Source organism: Ranitomeya imitator, chromosome 5, assembly GCF_032444005.1.
Source record: "Ranitomeya imitator isolate aRanImi1 chromosome 5, aRanImi1.pri, whole genome shotgun sequence".
Lineage (NCBI taxonomy): Eukaryota > Metazoa > Chordata > Amphibia > Anura > Dendrobatidae > Ranitomeya > Ranitomeya imitator.
Genome location: NC_091286.1, coordinates 583100129 through 583123712, shown reverse-complemented (window position 1 = coordinate 583123712; position 23584 = coordinate 583100129). Strand labels below are relative to the sequence as shown.

Below are 23584 nucleotides of genomic sequence, written 5' to 3'. Positions count from 1 at the left end.
CTCAACAGAGGACCCGCTTACAGTTCATGGGCTCCAGGGTCTGTGTAGATGTCACCGTTGGGTGCTCCGCAGTGTGGGAGCTGGGAACAATCTGGATGTCAGCTTCCAAGAGATAGCGGTCATCCAAGCAATCTTCTATATCGCCTCTACAGGAGGACGCCAGCACACACCGACCTTTCTCTGCACACACCAGTTTCCCGGGCTCTCTTTTTCCCTCCCCTTCCTGTTCACATGACATCACAGGGGAAAGTTCTGCCAATACAGTTTGTTTCAATGTAATCACATTCGGCATAGGTATAACTTCTGGCCACACGGGGGCAGTGTCTGTCACAGATTCTATGTCAATGATAATAGAACAGTCACAGCCGGCCAGCTCACTACACTACTGTGCTAGTTTCCGCTACTGCAGCCATTACCGCTGGCCGCGGCCACTAATTTGGTCCCTGGCTTCTGGCTGCGGTTGGCCCAACAACCACCCATAGTCCTGGCTGGCTCCGCCCCCTTCCCTTGCGCTTCTGTCCGGGCCTGTACAAAATGGGTGGGGACTCACAATGCATATTCTTCCTGGCCTCCCCTGCCTTTTCTACGCCCACTGTCTGGTGCTTCACGCAATTCACGCGAAGCGCCAATTCTATCGGACATTACTTCATGGCGCGTCCTAGGCAGGAAGCTTATGGGGGATGCCATTACCCTCTTCAGACCTGCGGCACAAGCACTTCTCTGGGGGCACGCAGGACCTGGTTAATATAGCCACATACCGCTGCAGGTGCACGCTGCTGAACCCCTCCGCCGCAGGTTCACATTACCCATATACTGCCCACATCCCTGCAGCCTTTCAACAGCCTTTTGCAGCTTCCCTCGGAAATTTGCACTATGTCTCAATCAAAAGCTAAAGAAGGCGGATAAGACGCACACAGTGATCTATGCCTCATGTACCTCATGCAATGTTTCCCTACCTCGGAAACACCATAAACCTCTCTGTACAGACTGTGAAGCTTCAGGCTCTCAGGAGCCCCCCACTACTGTTGAACTCAATGGTGCCAGCCCCCCTGAGTGGACTTCTTCTTTGACACAGTCCATGGCTTCGTGGTTCCTCCTCAAGCCAGGGCATCCCCTTACCTCCTGTACAGAGTCCCTCAGCCGTACAAGAGTTTTCTTCAGACGGGCTGGATGGCGACGGAGGGTACATATTCCTCTAGGAAGCATACCCGTGACACATCCCCACGGAACTCCGATGCCTCTGCATCCGCTAGCTCTATGTCTCTTTCCCCTTCACCAGGGGTTTACAGAGAGCATGACTCAAAATACGAGTCATATGTGGCCCCAGACCTGGACTTGAGTTCCAGGAGTCTATAGATTCCTTCATTGAGGCAGTTAATCACGCTCTGAAATTAGGTGAAGAATCCAGTACTAGTCAGGATCACCCAGTGTCCATTAAATGAACAAAGCGGCCTCACAGGGTTTCTGCTAACCACCCTCAGTTTACGGACATTAAGAGGCATAGAAGTCACCCAGATAAAGCCGCTAGAAGCACGGTACCCTTTCGCACCTACTCTAAGACAGTAGATCCACCTATATCGAGACTCGCTTCAAAAACTCTTCTGTCTCTGGCGGACGGATCTTCCATTAAAAATCCCACTGATAGATTAACAACCTGGCCAGGTCGGCTGCCAGAGCCACGCTATTTCCTTCATTCGCCACCACTTGGGTAGCTAGAGCTATGGCAGCCTGGTCTGAGGCCATGGTAAAAACCAGTAGGGACAATAGCCTGATGCCCGATGTGTCCAATCTTGCCTACCAGATCGCCCGGGCAGGGGATTACGTAGTTCATGCCTCCCTAGATGGGGCTAATTGTGCCGCACTTGCGCCCGCCAATGCTGTGACCATCAGGAGAGCATTGTGGCTCCGAGAATGGCGGGTAGACTCTTTCAAAGAAATATTTGACTTCCCTGCCATACCAGTACGGGCGTTTGTTCGGAGATAAACTCGATCAGATTATCTCAGATGCTACTGGTGGAAAAAGCAAATTCCTCCCTCAGCGTAGGCCTAGTCACCCCTTTCGGAATCAATCCCAGGCCCGCTTCTGACCTTTTCGCAGTACAACAGATTGGTCATCCACAGCCGCTTCTGCTAGCTTGTTGCGCCACCCATGAGGGGCAGGGGTTCGCAACCTTCCTTCAGACCTTCTAGCTCCTGGAGAAACAGATCTCCCTGATCCAGACCCAAAAGTGCCCCTTCCCGCAAATTCTCTTCTCAATGACTTTTTGCCATGTCCGGAGGACACAGGCTGGGTAGGCGTCCATCTGATTTTGTTTTGCCAAGTCTGGTTAATGGTTGTTCACGACCAATGGGTCAGAGATCTCGTGTCTTCCAGATACAAGATCGAATTCCCATCCTCCCTTCAACACGTTTCTTCCAGTCTCATCTTCCAAAGTCCAAGGGGCACGCAGTCTCCTTTTACCAGGCCTTACAAGCCCTCCGCAACAGCTCAGTCATCATTCCAGTTCCTCCCACGGAAAGGTTCAATGGCTTTTACTCGAACCTGTTCATGGTCCCAAAGAAGGACGGAACCATGAGTCCCATGCTAGACCTAAAGTTGTTGAACAAATTAGTCTCAGTGCGCCACTTCAGGATGCAATCCCTCCGTTCTGTCATCGCTTCTCTGTAGAAAGGGGAATACCTTGAGTCAATCGACATCAGACACATATCTCCACATCCCAATCTTTGAAAGTCATCAAAGATTCCCACGCTTTGCGGTCGGAGACTAATATTTTCAGTTCACTGCTCTGCCCTTCGGGCTTGCCACCGCCCCCAGAGTATTCACAAAAGTCATGGCAGGGGATGATCTTGGGCACTTCCCTAGGGTTGGTAATTCTCACTCCAGAAAAGATTTCCTCTCTAACCCGGGTAACCCAATTGCTGTCTCTGGCCCACTCTTCACTCCCTGCGGTTCGCCATGCAGGTCCGAGCGATAAGGCTAGCTCTTCATCAATTCAATCAACTTTTGGCTGGATGTCCCATCTGGATCCCATCAGACAACGCCACGGCTGTGGCGTACATCAATCGCCAGGGAGGCATGCAAAGCAGAAGAGCGATGATCGAAGTGACGCACATTCTACAATGGGCCGAGACAAATCAATCACTCATCTCCGCAGTTCATATTCTGGAAGTAGAGAATTGGGTGGCGGACTTTCTCAGCTGCCAGGGCATAGCCTCAGGAGAGTGGTCTCTTCACATGGAAGTCTTTCATCAGATTTGCCAGCGTTGGGGCACTCAAGATGTGGACCTCATGGCTTCCAGGCTGAATGCCAAGGTTCCGGCATTCGTAGCCCGATCAAACGATCTGTTAGCCATCGGCTCGGATGCTCTAGTACTTCCATGGAGCCAATTTTGCCTCTCTTACATCTTTCCACCACTTCCACTGATCCCAAGGGTCATCCGGAAAATCAAAGCGGAAGGCTTTCCGGTGATCCTCGCCGCTCTAGAATGGACTCACCGAGCTTGGTATGCGGAGCTAGTACATCTAGTTGCTAATGTTCCCTGGCGGTTACTGGATCGTCTAGATCTACTCTCCCAGGGACCAATTTGCCACCAGAATTCGAGAGTCCTGAGTTTAACGGCCTGGCCATTGAATCCTGGATCTTAGCCCAGGCCGGGTTCTCGCGTCAAGTGGCATCTACCATGATCAACGCTAGGAAACCTGTTTCCATGCGTATTTACCATCGCGTTTAGAAAACGTTTTTCTCATGGTGCAAAGATGAGGGTCATTCCCTGTTGGTGTTTTCCATCCCCTCCATTGTGGAGTTTCTTCAAGCGGGATTGGATTCAGGCATAGCGCTGGCCTCTCTCAAGTGCCAGATCTCTGCTCTATCCGTCCTTTTCCAGTGACTGATAGCTTCCAAGATACAGGTTAATACCTTCATGCAGGGAGTTTCGCATCTTGTCCCTCCATATAAGATGCCTTTAGAACCTTGGGACCTTAACTTGGTCCTCAGTGCTTTACAAGAGACCCCCTTCGAGCCAATACAGGATGTTTCTCTCTCTCTCTCCTTTCATGGAAGGTTGCATTTCTTGTGGCAATAACATCCATCAGACAGGTCTCGGAACTGGTGGCTTTGTCGTGCAAACACTCCTTTTCTGATTTTCCATGAGGACAAGGTGCTCAGGATGTCCCCGTCCTTCTTGCCTAAAGTCATCTCGGCTTTTCATCTGAATGAAGACATTATTCTGCCCTCATTCTGTCTGGCTCCAGCCCAATATACTGAGAAAGCTCTTCACACTTTGGACCTGGTGAGAGCTCTCAGAAAGTACATTTCCAGAACAGCGTCTTCCTGCAAATCTGATGCCATTTTTGTGCTTTCGGAGGGACACAGAAAAGGTTTGCCTGCCTCTTAGGCCACGATAGCCAGATGGATTCGTTCAGCGATCCAAGAAGCTTACCGTGTCAAAGGTCAGCCTATTCCCGTGGGGATTAAGACACACTCCACTCGGTCAGTGGGGGCCTCCTGGCCCATTCGGCACCAGGCATCTGCACAGCAAGTGTGTAAGGCTGCAACTTGGTCCAGTCTTCACACGTTCACTAAACATTACAACATTTATTCTCAAGCCTCTTCAGATGTAGCCCTCAGCAGACATATTCTGCAATTGGCAGTTTCGCATCTGAAGGCTTCATTTAATCACTTAATCCTTTAAGCATTGGGTGCGCTAGGTTTCACCTGTTGCAATGTTTTCCCACCCAGGGATTGCTTTAGGACGTCCCATGGTCCTATGTCCCCCAATGAGGCGAAGGAGAAACAGGGATTTTTGTGTGTACTCACCATAAAATCTTTTTCTCCGAGCCAATCATTGGGGGACACAGCAACCACCCTGTTAGCCCGTTGGCTTGTAGTCTGTGTTGGTTTTGACATACTGCAATTCTGTTTTTGAGCTCCTACTGCTTTGGCACCAAATTGGTTCACGAGAGAGCCAACAGAGGGTGTATACTGCGGAGGAGGAGTTAACGTTTTTGTGTATTTGCTTAGTGTCCTCCTAGTGGCAACAGCATAACACCCATGGTCCTGTGTTCCCCAATGATTGACCCGGAGAAAAGGGTTTAACGGTGAGTACACACAAAAATCCCTGTTTTAGACTACGTTCTCATATTACGTTTTTGTGAGTTTTTCACTTTGCGTATTTTTGAAAAAAAAATGCAAGTAGCCGGTTTTACTTAATGGGTGCAGAAAATCTGCAACATCAAAAACTCACCAATTGCTCATCGTGGGAGCTTGGCCTTACACTACACACTGGGTTCACGGCACTTATTTCTACAGATTTATGTGCTTAATTACTTATTTAGAATTTTAATTTAATTTATTTTTTTTTTAAATGTGGGCATTGGTGAAGTAAATAAATACGGCTTCCGCTGCAGCTTAAACATCCTATTTTACATTACATTGAAATGTATTTTTCATTTTGAGTTCCAGTTCTAGAATTATTGATTATTTTATAGAACTGTAAAGCCGTGAATGTAGCTGATTTCTATAATTCTGCTCAGTGTCATTATAACTGTAATACTTGGGTTAGAAGCGCTTTGATGTACTGCATGCACAGCTGCGTTGGTTCCCGCCGCTGTCCTTGGTCCAGCTAGTAGCATTGAGCCACGTTTACCAACACTAGACCTGTATAAGTACAGAGTCACTTCTTCCTAAGACTCCTCTATCACTGACCCTCCTCCCTACCACCATGGCCGGACTGAATATAGTAGTAGGCTTCTTTGTTTCAGTCATCGCCTTATCTCAACTTGTTCGTTGGATAAGTAAAAAACTGCTGCCAGTCTGGATTTATGGATGCACCGTCAGTGAGTTTGCCAGTTCTCTGCAGCTATGTGCCTGCTATATGGAAGTCCGCATGCTGTCAGAGATTGGTATGTGGGGTGGTGGATTCGGCCCAGATGTGGTGTCAACACTTCTCTTCTTGCTGTTTTTGGTGCATGGATTCACTTTTGATGGGTCATCGGCCAATTCTTCCGTCTCTCTTCAGGAGTTCTTGCTGAAGGATAGCCCATTAGTAGACACAATAATCAAGTTAGTGGCTCAGATTGGGGGCATGGAGGTTGCCAGATTTTTAACCAGCCACTACTGGAGACTGGAGCTGACTGAATTTCACACAATACAGATGATGATGATGGATGATTGCAGCTCCTCTTTACAAACCACGGTGGCTCAGGGAATTTTCGTTGAAGCACTGAGCGCCTTCTGCTATCACATACTGCTACTTCACTTCCAAAACACAAGGTTGATTTACAGATCACCAATTCTTGCCCTGACTGTCACTTTACTGGCATATGCAGGTAAGTTGTCACTCACCTCTTTACTGATTTATTATTTTGATTATTGTATTGTTTAACATCAGATTATTGGAGAGAGGGGCCTATCTAGCTGCTTATAGTCCTGGCATTGCCTGATTACCCACCAACCTAAAGATCCCTTGTAACCATTATATCAAAGTCAGCAGAACCAACCAAATTCAGCAGGATCTCCTGAACTTCTGAAGAGTATATGAGTCTCCGGACTCTACCCTGTCAGATGTTGTTGGGGGTGAAAAAGACATGAAGGATGTTGAGTTTAAATGCCTGATACTTCTGTTCTTGTGTGAAATAAGACTGGAAACCCTGCACGTTACTCCACTCCTCCCCAAATAAAGTATGCACATGTACAAAGGGTCCAACACCTACCTAGCGTCTATGGCTCCTAAAGTCCATATTTGTCCACAGGATGAAAAATGGGATGAGTGTAGGAAAAGTGCCAGAGATCACAAGTTCTCATTCCTACTAATTGTCTCATTAAAATGAACGCAGTTAGTCTCATTTTCTATTAAACAGGTTGTTGGTGTCACTACTTATGAGCTGATAACTGGACATACACAGAAAAGTAGCCTAAATTGGGGAATGCATAAACCTAAAAGGAGGTTGCAGTCTTTATTAAGAGCTGTCATGAGATATCTTGGCACCATGTTGTAGAATGACATCCTAGCTTTCTAAGAAATGTGCTTTAGAGGATGAAGATTATACAAATGTTGGATTGTGATCTGCTTGAGATGTTTAGATGCATTTCGAGTTTCATATATGCTGTAGATTCCAAGTTCTTTTCTGATGACTTTTATCTATACTGTACTGATTATTTATTTATACTGCATTTTTATAGGAAGTCAAAGTTCTGATTTCCTGGTACAGAGCCCCAAATTCCCTGCAGGCAAAGGATGTTTATTTATGATAAAATTTAGGCAGTCTGCTATAGGAAAAACCTCACTGCGTATCAATTTTTATAGATTTTTATAGATAATGTTGCTGTAGAGTTCAGGTCCTCTTCCTCTCTGGAGAGGCAATTTGCATATTAAATTTCCCAGAGTAGCATTTCACGTCAAATAACATTGTCATGCCAGAGCCAGGATGTCACTCTCCACAAGGAGAAATGTTACCCCTTATCCTCGGTCCAAAGCCTCTCACCTAGCCAAATTGGTTCTCATATTTGGTACTGATGAGGGGCAACACCCAAAAAACACTGTCTGCAAATTGAGATTCTGATTTGGCTTTTGTACGAAGTCACATTTCAATGGGTCAAAAATGACGGTAAGATTGCTGCTTCCAACAAGTGGCGCTATAGAGTTCAGGTCCTCTCTGAAGAAGCAATTTGGATATCGATGACTTTGAAAGCAATATTAAGTGCATACATTTTTCATTGAATAGTCAGTCAGGGTTGCCAGCTTGACTTTATATTTTTTTCTAGACAGCTTACCATAAAATCAGACTATATTATTTTTGGACATATTAGTAAACTATATTAAATCTTTATGATTGATACATGTCTACAAGCCCATAATTCTGAGAACACATCTCTATTTTGAAACATTGTAACATATCCCACATGTTCATTCTTGGGGATGATTGGACCCTGTTAAAAACAACTTGCTTAGGTTGCTTAGGATAAAATATTTATATATCTATATCTCCATTTTCACACTGGTTACTGGGGCTGTTTTAGACTCCTACCTTGGTTCTTGAGTTATAGCCTTTTCAGAAGGCTCATTATCCATACAGTCAGGAATGCAATGACAGGTGTCACCTCTATACACAGCTGATAGCATATGATCCACCCCCCCATGCAGACAAGGATGGGAATAAGGAGCCACGCAGACAAGGATTAAGTATGAGAAGTCATGCAGATGAGGATGGGAATAAGGAGCCATGCAGGCAAGGATGGGTATAAGGGACCATGCATACTATGCTAAAACTGACCTGTCATTATGATTCTCCAGGTCGTTACGAGTTCATAGACACCAAACATGTCAAGGTTCTTTTTTATCTAAGGGTTGGAAACAAAAAATTCCAAACTTTGTTTAAAAATAATAGATAAAAATTGCGCCATTTTCCGATCCCCGTAGCTTCTCCATTTTTCATGATCTGGGCTTGGGTGAGGGCTTATTTTTTTGTATGCCGAGCTGACGTTTTTAATACCATTTCGGTGCAGACACATTCTTTTAATGGCCATTGTTGCATTTTAATGCAATGTCGCGGTGACCCAAAAAAATAATTCTGGCGTTTTGACTTTTTCTCGCTACTCCATTTAGCGATCAGGTTAATCCTTTATTTTTATTGATCGATCGGGTGATTCTGAAAGCGGCGATTCCAAATATGTGCATGGTTGATTTTTTTTTTTTTATTTGAACCTTTATTTTTTTTAGGTTTTTAAAAACTTTTTTTTTTTTTTAACTTTTGGCATGCTTCAATAGTCTCCATGGGAGACTAGAAGCTGCCATAACCCAATCGTCTCTGCTACATACAGGCGATGATCCGATCGCCTGTATGTAACAGAATTACTCACTGCTATCAGTGCCGACCACCGGGCAGCGCTCATAGCAATCCGGAAATGACAGTGTGTACTGTGTAATGGCTGTGTCTGACCGTGCAGGGACATGGTCTGATCATACCACAGCTCATGAGCTGGGGGGCCTACTGGTCTCAACCCTAACCCCTACTGGTAAAAGCTGTACACTGTGGCCCACTTGGATAATCAGCTTGTATTCATACCTGTTGGGAGTTTTTACCCCTCTTGCTGTGTCTACTTCCCCCTAACTGTAATAATTTCTTTTGTGTAAGTTAGGGTTTTACAAGGGTCACACAGGGCTAGCCTTCGGTGGGTGGGGGCACCAATTGCATTTCAAGCAAGAGTGCCAACCTTCGCAGCAAGACAGGGTTGTCCATAGGGAAAAATCAGGATGATGATAATTCTGCATTATTTTATACCTTTCCTGTCTTTTATTTACAGTTTAATTTTAATTTCGGATATTTGGGCCCATCTGATGCCCCTTTTCCTTCAGCCAGAGTGGTGTTTGTGCCCAATTGGCTAATCTACTGCACTTTTAGTTTATTTTGGATTTTAATATGTTCAATAAAAGTTAATTTTTATGGTATTAGTTTTGTGATAAGCCTTCTTTCTACTAACGCCACCTATACAAATTTTCGTTAAAGGGAACCTGTCACCCCGAAAATCGCGGGTGAGGTAAGCCCACCGGCATCAGGGGCTTATCTGCAGCATTCTGTAATGCTGTAGATAAGCCCCCGATGTTACCTGAAAAAGGAGAAAAAGACGTTATATTATACTCACCCAGGGGCGGTCCCGCTGCTGGTCAGGTCGGATGGGTGTCTCTGGTCCGCTGCGGCGCCTCCCATCTTCATTACAAGACGTCCTCTTCTGATCTTCAGCCGCGGCTCCGGCGCAGGCGTACTTTGCTCTGCCCTCTTGAGTGCAGAGGATAGTACTGCAGTGCGCAGGCGCCGGAAAGGTCAGAGGCCCGGCGCCTGCGCACTGCAGTACTTTGTCTGCCCTCAACAGGGCATAGCAAAGTACGCCTGCGCCGGAGCAGTGGCTGAAGATCAGAAGAGGACGTCTTGTAATGAAGATAGGAGGCGCTGCAGCGGACCAGAGACGCCCATCCGACCTGACCAGCAGCGGGACCGCCCCTGGGTGAGTATAATATAACGTCTTTTTGTCCTTTTTCAGGTAACATCGGGGGCTTATCTACAGCATTACAGAATGCGGCAGATAAGGCCCTGATGCCGGTGGGCTTACCTCACCCGTGATTTTCGGGGTGACAGGTTCCCTTTAAACCCAAAGAGTGATATGATTAAAGTCTAGCAGGCTTGCAAAGATGGTGGCTGGGCCACAACCCCATAATATCTGTATCACAGCTGATAATAAACGTCCTCTTAGTGAAATGGGCAGAAAATGGCGCCATTTTGAACAACCAATCTTTGAAGGCAACACCGTGGCAAAGGATCTAGAATTACTAAGATGACTGTTTTTCACTGGATTTCTTCTTTAAAAGGGGTCATTCACGGCTGAGATGGGAGTATCTGTCTTTGTGTGGCAATAACTGCAGTAAATAGCTGAGCATGCTGCGCCTACCCTATCTTTCACATCTATTGAAGTTATGGAGGAGCTCAGCCCACTTAGGTAGTCCCATCTCAGTCATGAATGGCTGCTATGGGAATAGATATATAACTGGTAAAATAATTCCTCTCACATAATGACGGTTTTATTCTTAAATAATTTACTTCTCATTGTGTTTAATTCTTTTCTTAGGTGGTCAGTACACTGCAGCTTACTTCAACCCAATCCTGGCTTATGCCTTGACCTTCAACTGTCCTGGGAGGACGTTACAGGAGTACTCTCTTGTTTATTTTGCTGGTTCTATAATTGGTGAGAAGAGGATTTTATTTTTAAAGTGTAGTTAGAAATTTAGTGACAGTGGTGATTGTGTATTTCTATGTAAGTTCCATTTATTAGAATATTTGATAACATACCGTATATTGCCTATTGGCCATAGATTGATTTCATTTATTGCGTTGAACCAGCGGTATATTTTTTTATTAAGATGCTAGTCCACCGTGGATATTACGACACAGACCATTAGACCACCAGAAATACTACATATGATTCCACTGGACCTTAAGACATATTAAACCAAGACTGGTAATTGGATGTTCATGGATGGACTCTTGATTGCTGGTGTTGGAGGCAAATATACGGGGCCACCAGAGAATAATGAGTTGATCACCTAATTTTTAGGTATGGACACTTATTACTTGAACATCCTTGGCTAGATCTACACCAGGACTCTGCCAGGGCTCTGGCAGTGCTCCTCCTGTTCCTCCTTGCACAAAGGCTGAGTTAGCGGTCCTGCTGCTGGGTTGTTGCCCTCCTGCGGCCCCCTCCACGTCTCCTGGTGTACAGGCCTGTCTCCGGGTAGCACCTCCAGCCTCTGGACACTACGCTGACAGTCACAGCAAACCTTCTTGCCACAGCTCGCATTGATGTGCCATCCTGGATGAGCTGCACTACCTGAGCCACTTGTGTGCGTTGTAGAGTCCGTCTCATGCTACCACGCGTGTGAAAGCACAACCAACATTCAAAAGTGTCCAAAACATCAGCCAGAAAGCATTGGTACTGAGATGTGGTCTGTGGTCCCCACCTGCAGAACCACTCCTTTTTTGATTGTATCTTGGTAATTGCCAGTAATTTCCATCTGTTATCTATTCCATCTGCACAACAGCATGTGAAATTGATTGTCAATCAGTGTTGCTTCCCAAGTGGACAGTTTGATTTCACAGAAGTTTGACTGACTTGGAGCTATAGTGTTGCCTTTATTTTTTTTTTAGCAGAGCAGTGTGTGTATATATATATATATATGTGTGTGTATGTATATATATATATATATATATATATATATATGTGTGTGTATATACAGTTAGGTCCATATATATTTGGACAGAGACAACATTTTTCTAATTTTGGTTATAGACATTACTACAATGAATTTTAAACAAAACAATTCAGATGCAGTTGAAGTACAGACTTCTAGCTTTCATTTGAGGGTATCCACATTAAAATTGGATGAAGGGTTTAGGAGTTTCATATCCTTAACATGTGCCACCCTGTTTTTAAAGGGACCAAAAGTAATTGGACAATTGACTCCAAGGCTATTTTATGGACAGGTGTGGGCAATCCCTTTGTTATGTCATTGTCAATTAAGCAGATAAAAGGCCTGGAATTGATTTGAGGTGTGGTGCTTGCATTTGGAAGGTTTTGCTGTGAAGTAAACATGCGGTAAAGGAGCTCTCCATGCAGGTGAAACAAGCCATCCTTAAGCTGCGAAAACAGAAAAAAACCATCAGAGATATTGCCACAATATTAGGAGTGGCAAAATCTACAGTTTGGTACATCCTGAGAAAGAAAGCACTGGTGAACTCATCAATGCAAAAAGTCCTGGGCCCCCACGGAAGACAACAGTGGTGGATGATAGCAGAATAATCTCCATGGTGAAGAGAAACCCCTTCACAACAGCCAACCAAGTGAACAACACTCTCCAGGAGGTAGGTGCATCAATATCCAAATCTACCATAAAGAGATGACTGCATGACAGTAAATACAGAGGGTTCACTGCACGGTGCAAGCCACTCATAAGCATCAAGAAGAAAAAGGCTAGACTGGACTTTGCTAAAAAACATCTAAAAAAGCCAGCACAGTCCTGGAAGAACATTTTTTGGACAGATTAAACCAACATCAACTTCTACCAGAATGATGGAAAGAGAAAAGTATGGCGAAGGCGTGGTACAGCTCATGATCCAAAGCATACCACATCATCTGTAAAACACGGCGGAGGTAGTGTGATGGCTTGGGCATGCATGGCTGCCAGTGGTACTGGGTCACTAGTGTTTATTGATGATGTGACACAGGACAGAAGCAGCCGAATGAATTCTGAGGTATTCAGAGCCATACTGTGTGCTCAGATCCAGCCAAATGCAGCCAAACTGATTGGTCGTCGTTTCATACTACAGATGGACAATGACCCAAAACATAAAGCCAAAGCAACCCAGGAGTTTATTAAAGCAAAGAAGAGGAATATTCTTGAATGGCCAAGTCAGTCACCTGATCTCAACCCAATTGAGCATGCATTTCACTTGTTAAAGACTAAACTTCAGAGAGAAAGGCCCACAAACAAACAGCAACTAAAACCACCGCAGTGAAGGCCTGGCAGATCATCAAAAAGGAGGAAGCACAGCATCTGGTGAGGTCCATGAGTTCAAGACTACAGGCAGTCATTGCCAACAAAGGGTTTTCAACCCAAGTACTAAAAATTAACATTTTATTTAAAATTATTGAATCTGTCCAATTACTTTTGGTCCCTTTAAAAACAGGGTGGCACATGTTAAGGAGCTGAAACTCCTAAACCCTTCATCCAATTTTAATGTAGATACCCTCAAATGAAAGCTGAAGGTCTGAACTTCAACTGCATCTGAATTGTTTTGTTTAAAATTCATTGTGGTAATGTCTATAACCAAAATTAGAAAAATGTTGTCTCTGTCCAAATATATATGGACCTAACTGTATACACACACACATATACATTCATTCCCAGTGAACAGCATACATTAGGCCGGTATCTGCCACTACACTATTGCCTTCAAATTCAATGGTGACGACTCCGTCACACAATCGCAGGAACCTGGTAGGTTATTGTCATGGCATTCAGGGGCCCTTCAGGTGGCCAAATTGGTTCTTTGCTGTGTGGCACATGGATTCCTATGTACACCATTAGGTATTTTTTTGCGCTACAAAGCAACAGTGTTAACGGCTTAGGCTACTTTCACACATCAGGTTTTTTCATTCTGGCTGATTCCGGCTCTTTTGTGAAAAAACTGAACCGGCGAAAATAAAAACCGGAACCGGTTTTTCCCCATTGACTTGTATTAGCGCCGGATTGCGCCGCATGGCCCAACGTTCCGTCCGGTTTTTTTTTCCGGATTCGGCGAAAATTTCGATTCCGGCGTCTGGAAAAAACGTCTGCAGTAACATTTTTTGTCTGCGGCGAAAAAGCCGAAAGGGCTGGATCTGGCTCTTCCGGCTTTTCAGCCTGATCCAGTTTTTTAATCTGAGCATGCTCAGAACCTCAGGACACCTATATAAAAAAAAATGCCATTGAGGCCCTCACTCATTTCTAGCCATACTGCAAGAGAGCCAACACCCTGCCACACCCTGCCTTCCAGCAAGAGCCTAGCCTGCCTTCTAGCTAGAGCCTGCCTGCAAGAGCCTGCCTGCCTGCAAGAGCCTGCCTGCCAGCTAGAGCCTGCCTGCCTGCCAGCAAGAGCCTAGCCTGCCTTCCTTCAAGAGCCTGCCTGCCTGCCAGCTAGTCTGCCTGCCAGCAAGAGCTTAGCCTGCCTTCCAGCAAGAGCCTAGCCTGCCTTCCAGCAAGAGCCTGCCTGCCTTCCAGCAAGAGCCTGCCTGCCTGCCTTCCAGCAAGAGCCTGCCTGCCTTCCAGCAAGAGCCTGCCTGCCTTCCAGCAAGAGCCTGCCTGCCTTCCAGCAAGAGCCTGCCTGCCTGCCAGCAAGAGCCTGCCTGCCTGCCAGCTAGAGCCTGCCCGCCTGCCAGCAAGAGCCTAGCCTGCCTTCCTGTCAGAACCTGCCTGCCAGCTAGAGCCTGCCTGCCAGCAAGAGCATGCCTGCCTGCAAGAGCCTGCCTGCCTGCTATCAGTCATGTCTTCTTCTGGGAGCTCTCCCTCTCGTCGACTGCACTGAGGTAAATATATGTTTTTTATATAATTTCTCTCTCTCTCTTGCTCTCTCGCTCTCTCTCTCGCGCTCTTGCTCTTGCTCTCTCACCCTCTCGCTCTTGCTCTCTCTGTCTAGCTCTCTTTCTGTCTAGCTCTCTCTGTCTATATAAATATATATATATATATATATATATATATCAGGGCCGGACTGGCAATTCTGGCAAATGCTAGAAGGACCTGTCTGGTTATGGGCTGCCTTGTCTGCTCCGTTGTTAACAGAATCAGTGTTCTCAAGACAGCCATACTGTTAACAGTTGTGATGGGATGGAGCACAAAGTCGCTGACTCTCTCACTTACCCCAGCAGGCCACAGGCATTATTAGAAATACTGGTCTTGTAGTAGATCTTGCTTTCCTCCATCCAGGGTAATATTAGTAATATATCCCCATCTGGTGCTTGGAAACGGGGACAACATGGGCCTGTGTGATTGCAAATGCCATGGCTGAATTTCAGTCCCAGTCCGTACCTAATATATATATTAATGTATTTCACCATCTTTCATTTTTGTAGGAAGCTGCTGCTGCAGCAGAAGAGGTTCTTCCAGAAGAAGACCGAAGGGGTGGAGAAAGACCTGGAGCGGGATCACAATTGGTATGTTTCTTTCATGCATCGCGGAACCACAAACTACACACTACACCCAACAGATAAAAACAAAAGATCCTTACAGAAAGAATAATGCACACAACACATAGAAACAGATCATTGGACACATCACTCAACATAAACAAAATGATCATTATAGATATCAAAATGTACACAACACATAAAAAGGCAAACTACAAGCACATCATTTTTATGTTATTTTTCTTCTAGAGTTCAGATTCTGGTGCTCGATCCAGAGGTCCTCCGAGTGGCTCCCAGGGTCGTCGGCATGAGAGTCGTGGCGGCCGTCATGGTTTAAGCAGCATTTTTTTTTTTAGTTTTGTTTTTAGAATTTTCTTTATGTTGTTTTGAAACTAATTTTATTTTTTTGGCCTTTTTTTAGAACCGGCTTCACAGCGTGCTCCTGATTCAGACGGTGAGGAGGTCGACCTCAATATTAACCTCCTTATTGATCTGATCCGAGACAGGGAGGCGCTGTGGAACATGGGTGACCGCCGCCATGCTGATGTCATAGTGAACCGTTGACTTTGGGAGCAAATATGCCAACAGCTTATAGAGAAGTGGGAGGACCTCGATGTTCGGGCCCAGAATCAAGAACGTAAGTATACACAGTTCAGTTATGTTGATGCATTCTAAATATTGTATCTTAACCAATTTGTGTTTCTCCTTTTTTTTTTTTTTTACAGGTGAGAGGATTGTGAAGCGGTGGTGGTCTATCAGGGATCGCTTTAAGAAGGAGTTCAACAAAGAGATGTGGGCCCCAAGTGGTTCTGGAGGATGCAAGAGCAGATACAAATATGCCCAAGCCCTGTCGTTCCTCAGGACAACGATGGTGACCCAAAGGTAAATATTACCCACTACATGTAATAACCAATGTTTTACATGTCTAACCCTCTTTTGCTGTCTCAGCCAGGGCCGTGCAATATCAGTATATTAATTATATTTTTTCTCTTTGTTCCACAGCACTGTTGGGAGCACTCAGCCTGCAGCTGAGTTGAACCCTTCTCGGGCGATCCCTCAGGAGTCCTCCACCGAGGGACACTTCGACAGTCCCGGCCCCTCTGCACCTTCCCACTCTGCACCTTCCCAGCCTTCTCACCCATCTGATCCCTCGGTCACATCCACCAACGCAGGAGCATCCTGGCCCGTTCCATTGCATGAATCTGCTGGTGAGGATATAGCTTTTCCTGTGCCCTACCCCTCTAGTGCTGCCACCTCTAGTACACCTGTGGCTTCGGGGCGCCAGCGACAGAGGGGTCGGGTACAGAGCTATGCGCCCGAGTTCTTGCACCTGAACGCATCATTTCAGAACTGTCTCAAAGTTTTGTCCGAGCAAATGGCTGCAGGTTTCAATTTAATAAATAAAAGCATACTCGAGTTGCATACACTTCTGCTAACGATGCGTTCAGAGGCAAGTCAGTCACCGAACCACACTTATTTCCGGTCGGTACTCGAGCAAATGGAGAAGCTATCTACTGATCAGCAGATGCAAGTAATGGAAGCCTGCCAGTCTACTCTAGCACTCATTGCCTCCAAAACCGCCACACTTGCCACCCCTCCTGCACCTGCCCCCCTTCAGCCACTGTCCCTCACTATAGCCACTACCATCCTCCTGACTCATACCAGCAACCTGCCCATGCCCCGTCCCAGCAACCTCACCATTACCCACATCGTGCCCCGTCCCACCATCCAGACCACTACTAGCATCCTGCCCGTGCCCCGTCCCAGCATCCAGACAACTACCAGCATCTTGTCCGTGCCCCTTCCCTCCATCCAGACCAGTATGAACATCCCTCCCCATACCAGTTCCCAACATCTTCCGCGTCTCCTCTCCGTGCCCACTACCACCAGTCTCCTTCCCCGTCATGTCCCAACCCTCTTCTCCATCCATCACCGCTTCTGCCTCCCAATCCTCCCAAACCATCAGCTACACCCCTCCATCATACTAAATTCCAAACCCAACTCCCAGTTTCCTGTCCACCCGTTCACTTGCTTTCTCCACCCCTTCACCACTACCTATTGATCCTTCACCACCACCACCACATTCCTCTCTCCACACTCCCACTGTCGAAGTCCTCATCTGACAGACCCTCCAGCATTATCTCTACCCTGACTTATTCAAACCTCTAAGTTTTTGGCGCAGCCAAATAAAGTTTATTTTTGTGTTGCCAAAGAGAAGTTTATTTTTGTTTTGTTAAAAAAAATTTGTAATAAAACTGTGTTTTTAAGGCAAATTTGTATTTTCTTTATAAGGTATAGTTAACCATTGGGTTAAACAAGGTTTATTGGTTAGAGGTAAAATACTTTTGGTAGAACCCAAACAGGTACACAAGTTGGGTAAAAGAAGGTACCGTATATACTCGAGTATAAGCCGAGATTTTCATCCCAAATTTTTGGGCTGAAAGTGCCCCTCTCGGCTTATACTCGAGTCACGGTCGGCGGTGGGGTCGGCGGGTGAGGGGGTGAGGGCGCTGAGGCATACTTACCTAGTCCCAGCGATCCTGGCGCTCCCCCTGCCGTCCCACGGTCTTCGGTGCTGCAGTTCTTCCTCTATCAGCGGTCACGTGGGACCGCTCATTAGGGAAATGAATAGGCGGCTCCACCTCACATAGGGGTGGAGCCGCCTATTCATTTCTCTAATCAGCGGTAACGGTGCCCGCTGATAGAGGAAGAAGCTGCGGCACCGAAGACAGCTGTCCGGGGGAAGGAGCCGGACGCCAGGACCAGGTAAGTATGTAATATTCACCTGTCCACGATCCAGCCGCTGGGCGCCGCTCCATCTTCCCGGCGTCTCTGCGCTCTGACTGTTCAGGTCAGAGGGCGCGATGACGCATATAGTGTGCGCACCACCCTCTGCCTGATCAGTCAGAGCGGAGACGCCGGAACGAGACGCCGGGAGCTGCAAGCAAGAGAGGTGAGTATGTGTTTTTTTTTTTTACTGCAGCAGCAGCGACAATGGCAGAGCTTTCTATGGGGCAATATGAACGGTGCAAGAGCACTATATGGGGCAGAGCTTTCTATGGGGCAGTATGAACAGTGCAAGAGCACTATATGGGGCAGAGCTTTCTATGGGGCAGTATGAACGGTGCAAGAGCACTATATGGGGCAGAGCTTTCTATGGGGCAATATGAACGGTGCAAGAGCACTATATGGGGCAGAGCTTTCTATGGGGCAATATGAACGGTGCAAGAGCACTATATGGGGCAGAGCTTTATGTGGGGCAATATGAACGGTGCAAGAGCACTATATGGGGCAGAGCTTTCTATGGGGCAATATGAACGGTGCAAGAGCACTATATGGGGCAGAGCTTTCTATGGGGCAATATGAACGGTGCAAGAGCACTATATGGGGCAGAGCTTTCTATGGGGCAATATGAACGGTGCAAAAGCACTATATGGGGCAGAGCTTTCTATGGGGCAATATGAACGGTGCAAGAGCACTATATGGGGCAGAGCTTTCTATGGGGCAATATGAACGGTGCAAGATCACTATATGGGGCAGAGCTTTCTATGGGGCAATATGAACGGTGCAAGAGCACTATATGGGGCAGAGCTATAGGGCAATAATGAACGGTGCAGAGCACTATATGGGGCACAGCTATAGGGCAATAATGAACGGTGCAGAGCACTATATGGGGCACAGCTATAGGGCAATAATGAACGGCGCAGAGCACTATATGGCACAGCTATGGGGAAATAATGATCTATTTTTATTATTGAAATTCACCGGTAGCTGCTGCATTTCCACCCTAGGCTTATACTCAAGTCAATAAGGTTTCCCAGTTTTTTGTGGCAAAATTAGGGGGGTCGTCTTATACTCGGGTCGGCTTATACTCGAGTATATACGGTAATATACTTTGGGTAGAACCCAAACAGGTACACAACTTGGGTAATTAAAGGTTTAATACTTTGGTGTGATCACAAACAGGTACACAACTTGGGAACAATATGGTAAAATACGGTTACAAGGTCAAAGACAAATTGTTCAAACGCTATCATCCTGCCAGTCTATTCTTCCTTCCGGTGAAATAAAGTATTCTGCGAATTGGTCCCTAATTCAGGAAACTGCCACAGAAATTCTATAACGTAATGTTGTTATAATCAGACAAGGTGGTTTCTTCAGAGTGGTCCTCAATGGAAATCTGTTCTTTGGATATCACATAATTGTGCAGGACAACACATGCTTTCACCACCTAGTCAACAGTGTCTGTATTCAAGTTTATAGATGTCAGTAGAACTCTCCATTTGGCAGTCAAAATCCCAAAAGCGCACTCCACCATTCTCCGTGCACGTGTGAGGCGGTAGTTAAAAATTCTTTTAGTTTCGGTTAATTCACGGCTGGAGTAGGGTTTCAAAAGATGTTTTGACAGCTGGAAGGATTCATCCCAAACACAAACAAAAGGCATTGGTGGCCCAGAGGTTTGAGGCAGTGGTTTTGGGTGTGGGGGGGGGGGAATGGGCGGGATTGAATGGTGTTTCCATAGAAATGACGCCCCATTGCAGACAGCTTGAAAACTTGGGAATCACTTGAGCGGCCATATGCCCCAATATCCACCGCTACAAATTTGTAATCCGCATCGGCGATGGCAATCAGCACAATGGAAAAGTACTTTTTATAGTTAAAATATTCTGATCCAGAACCAGCCGGTTTCACGATACAGATATGTTTCCTGTCCACTGCGCCCAAGCAATTGGGAAACTGACACACTTGGAATTTCTCAGCTACTTCCAACCAACTCTCCATTGTGAGATGTGGTATAAATTCATCGTGCAAAGAGTCCCACAGTGCACGGCAAGTTTGCTTTACAATTCCAGAGATGGTGGAAATTCCCAGTCTGAACTGGAAATGTAGTGATGCAAGGGATTCTCCAGTAGCAAGGAATCTGTGTACAAAAGCAAGGCAGAAATTACTACAAAATCAAATTACAGTCAATGAAACTGTGCTACAGGAGTACATACAATAAAAATGGCTTACCGAAGAGTGACCATCAGACGCTCAGCCGGTGAAATAGAGAATCTGCCATATGTATCACTCCTTCGGATGAGATGTTCAATTCGGTCCACCAATAGATCAAAGTTCTCCGCTTTCATCCGCACATATGAGAAAAATGTATCTCGGTCACCTCGTAGCTCCATGTACAGTGTAGAAAACACCCCACATGTCATTCTCTGTGCGGTGATGGGGTGGATCCACAAACAGCGTCGGTGCAGACGCATGATGCGTTGTCTCTTTCGCTCCTTCTCCAGAACAATTGCTTTCAAGCGATTCGCCTCCACAATGAAATCCACATTGTTCTGCAGAATATTCGCAATAACTACATCCATCTTTCTCTCCAAACACTTGCTCCTCTCCAACCTGTCACAGATGGGCTGCACGAAGACTGTATATATAGTTTTCAGGGGGCCAATCACATTTTGGAGCCTCCCACAGGCGTTCTTAAAAACCGGATCCGTCAAAAAACGGATGAAACGGATGCCAACCTGATGGGACATATCCGGTTTACCGCCGGATCCGGACATCGGATTTCACAAATTTCGCCAGTTCCGACATTGAGGCGCGATGCTGGAATCGGCATAGCGTGAAAAACCTGAAGTGCGAAAGTAGCCTTAGTCACCGAGCTGCCCTACACTGCATAAATCTGGGGCTTATAGGCATCACCACTTTTCAAACATAAATATGGCATAATATTAACAAATTCACTATAACATCTTTAATTTTGAAGCATGTGTTGACTATTTTCACACTTACTTAACTGTTTGGTTTCTGTGAATATTATACTTGATGTTTTATGAGCGTAAGATTTCTACCACAATAATGGACAATGTATTGTGACACGGACAACTACGGACGCTCTTTATATTCTAGTTCAACTCTTTTTATATGGTTCTTTTCTAGGAATGGTTTTGGCCCTTTTCCTGTATCTAGGACACATCCCGCGTCTCTTCCAAAAGAACCTGATCTACAACCAAAAGAGCAAATTCAGAACCCCAAAGGCAAAAAGTGTTAAGTCAACCGTTCCAAAGAATGTCCCGTCTTCACCAAAAGGCTCGGAGAAAAAAGCTGGAAAAAAAGTGAAGACGGTCACTAAAGAGAAGAATAACTAATCGTACTAGAATATGGAAATCTGAATTTACAATATTTTTCAAAGAGTCAAAAAATGAACAAATCTCATATAGCTACTTATATTGCAGTTCTCTGGGTAATGTAAACGTGCATGGCTACTAAAATATTTAATGCAGCACAAATGATGTGAAACTCATGGGATGGTGAACTACGGGTAACGGCTAGTAATCAGTTAGGATGGTTGCATACTTCTAGGACCCCAATGCAAATTTTGTATTTCTGTGAATGACTGCTATTCCTCCACTGCACTGCTCATTCATACCTTTGCACCTCTATAGCTACACTACTCGACTGTCTTCCTTGAGTTATGACAATCTGGGCTCTATAAGGACTTTGGGGCTTCCACAAGTTTTTCCAAGGGTCCAAAAGTAATGATTGATACTTCTGACAATTTTTCCCAAAATGATGCGGCATTAGGTTGTGGCTACACAGCGATCTTGGTTGCGACACAGATTGTGTAGCCAAACAGCACTCTGTGCCACTGCTATATTGCAGCGTAATGCAAGTGAATGTGGCAAATTATTATTATTATTATTATTATTATAGCGCCATTTATTCCATGGTGCTTTACATGTGAGGAGGGGTGTACATAGTAAAAACAAGTACAATAATCTTAAACAATACAAGTCACTCACTACTGGTACAGGAGGAGAGAGGACCCTGCCCGCGAGGGCTCACAATCTACAAATTATGATCCCAGAGACCTGTTTCATTGCCAAAGTTGCTGCGTAGCTCCAGCCTTATATAAGTTATCCCACTAGGACAACTTCTCATGCCCCATGCTTGACCCCAATAAATAAAAAATTCTATACTCCCCTCCGTGCTGGCGCCTTTACTGTGGTGTCGGCACTTGCTCTCCCCAGGGCTCCTGTGCTGTTGTTGTGACACGTGACACTGGTACCCAATCGGTGCTGGCGTCACTGTTCCCGCCTCCTATCTGATTGAACCTGAAGAGGAAGTCAGGGCTGCAGCTGATCTCAGACTTCCTGTTCATGTTCAATCCATACGAAAGCGGAGACAATGACGTTGGTGCTAATTGAGCCCCGGCATTACAACAGCACGGGAGACCCAGAGAGAGTGATTGCCGACGGGGTTGCCCAAGTAGTGAACAACCCCTTTAATGTTGCAATTTAAGAACTTGCAGGCATCAACAGTTGCACCATGCTGATCAGACCTCTAAAGATTTTATACCTTTGTAACTCACTACGTTGTCATTTTTATTTCATCCCCGACTCTACGTATAGCTTATATGATGTGTTATTAAGAAAATTAAACATGATGACATATTCTACTCTTTCGAATCATCTTTTAAAAGAGATAGAATGTTATTATCCAGTGTGACTTAAAAAAAAAAAAAAAAAGGAATCAGATTACATAATTATAAATTGTCTTAATTCCACATAAATGAACATTATAGCACAAAATAATAATGGTGAGCAACCAGTCACTCTGACCCTTTATTTTCCTATATGCCTAAAGGAGTTTTCCCACATTCAAAGTACACTATAATTAATAGATCTTAGAATAAATATAATTTCTATAACTGGATGTGTTAAAAATATTGTCCCGATGCTGAGATAATCTAATAACTGTGCACCTGCTGTGTACTGTGTAATGGCTGTGTCTGGCTGTACAGGAACATGTTCTGATCATACCACAGCTCCTGCGAAGACTTTAAAGAAAGTATACAGACAGGACAGCCGGGGATCACAGCTGACCTTTTTCTATGAAGTTAAACAAGTTTTCAAACAGGCAGGGAAATGTTTTTCCTTACACAAACCAGCAGCTGTGATTCCCTGCTGTCCTGTCTGTGTCCTCTCTTTTGCTTCTCCCCTGCCCAGGAGCTGTAGAATGATCAGACCATGTTCCTGCACAGTCAGACACGGCCATTCCACAGTACACAGCAGGGGCACATTTATAAGATTATCCCAGCACAGGAACATTTTATTTAAACACATCCAATTGTGGAACTTATTACTATTCCACGGTCTATTGATTAAAGGGTACTTTGTTAGTGGGACAACCCCTCTGAGAAAAATAGGGTATTTAATCTGGTGATCAACTCATGATTTATTTTTTGTTTTTTTTCTTCAACTTTTACAATGATATCGAAATTATTCTGGTTGAAATTGTGTGCATTTTACCAGGAAATTTGATTTGCAGCAAAATTATTCTCTACCAATTGAATTTTCCTTATTATACTGCGAGGTATC

The 23584-nt window shown here is 45.3% G+C and overlaps 2 protein-coding genes across 2 annotated transcripts; both read left to right on the top strand.

Annotated features, from left to right (window-relative positions):
• Positions 1-5698: 5698 nt before the first annotated feature.
• AQP12B (aquaporin 12B) lies at positions 5699-22662 on the top strand. Its single transcript, XM_069768115.1, has 3 exons — positions 5699-6328; positions 10620-10736; positions 21144-22662. Exons 1-3 carry the CDS (start codon positions 5722-5724, stop codon positions 21350-21352), a joined length of 933 nt encoding a protein of 310 aa, XP_069624216.1. The 5' UTR covers positions 5699-5721; the 3' UTR covers positions 21353-22662.
• Positions 15930-17271, top strand: LOC138680766 (uncharacterized). Its single transcript, XM_069768030.1, has 2 exons — positions 15930-16091; positions 16212-17271. Exons 1-2 carry the CDS (start codon positions 16000-16002, stop codon positions 17269-17271), a joined length of 1152 nt encoding a protein of 383 aa, XP_069624131.1. The 5' UTR covers positions 15930-15999.
• Positions 22663-23584: the final 922 nt, after the last annotated feature.

What these genes read in the sequence shown, in the direction of transcription:
- AQP12B (XM_069768115.1), top strand. Translation starts at nt 5,722, where the DNA reads ATGGCCGGACTGAATATAGTAGTAGGCTTCTTTGTTTCAGTCATCGCC. An exon ending in CACTTTACTGGCATATGCAG is followed by an intron (nt 6,329 to 10,619) that starts GTAAGTTGTCAC and finishes TTCTTTTCTTAG; the next exon opens with GTGGTCAGTACACTGCAGCT. An exon ending in TTTTGCTGGTTCTATAATTG is followed by an intron (nt 10,737 to 21,143) that starts GTGAGAAGAGGA and finishes GTTCTTTTCTAG; the next exon opens with GAATGGTTTTGGCCCTTTTC.
- LOC138680766 (XM_069768030.1), top strand. Translation starts at nt 16,000, where the DNA reads ATGTGGGCCCCAAGTGGTTCTGGAGGATGCAAGAGCAGATACAAATAT. An exon ending in ACAACGATGGTGACCCAAAG is followed by an intron (nt 16,092 to 16,211) that starts GTAAATATTACC and finishes TTTGTTCCACAG; the next exon opens with CACTGTTGGGAGCACTCAGC.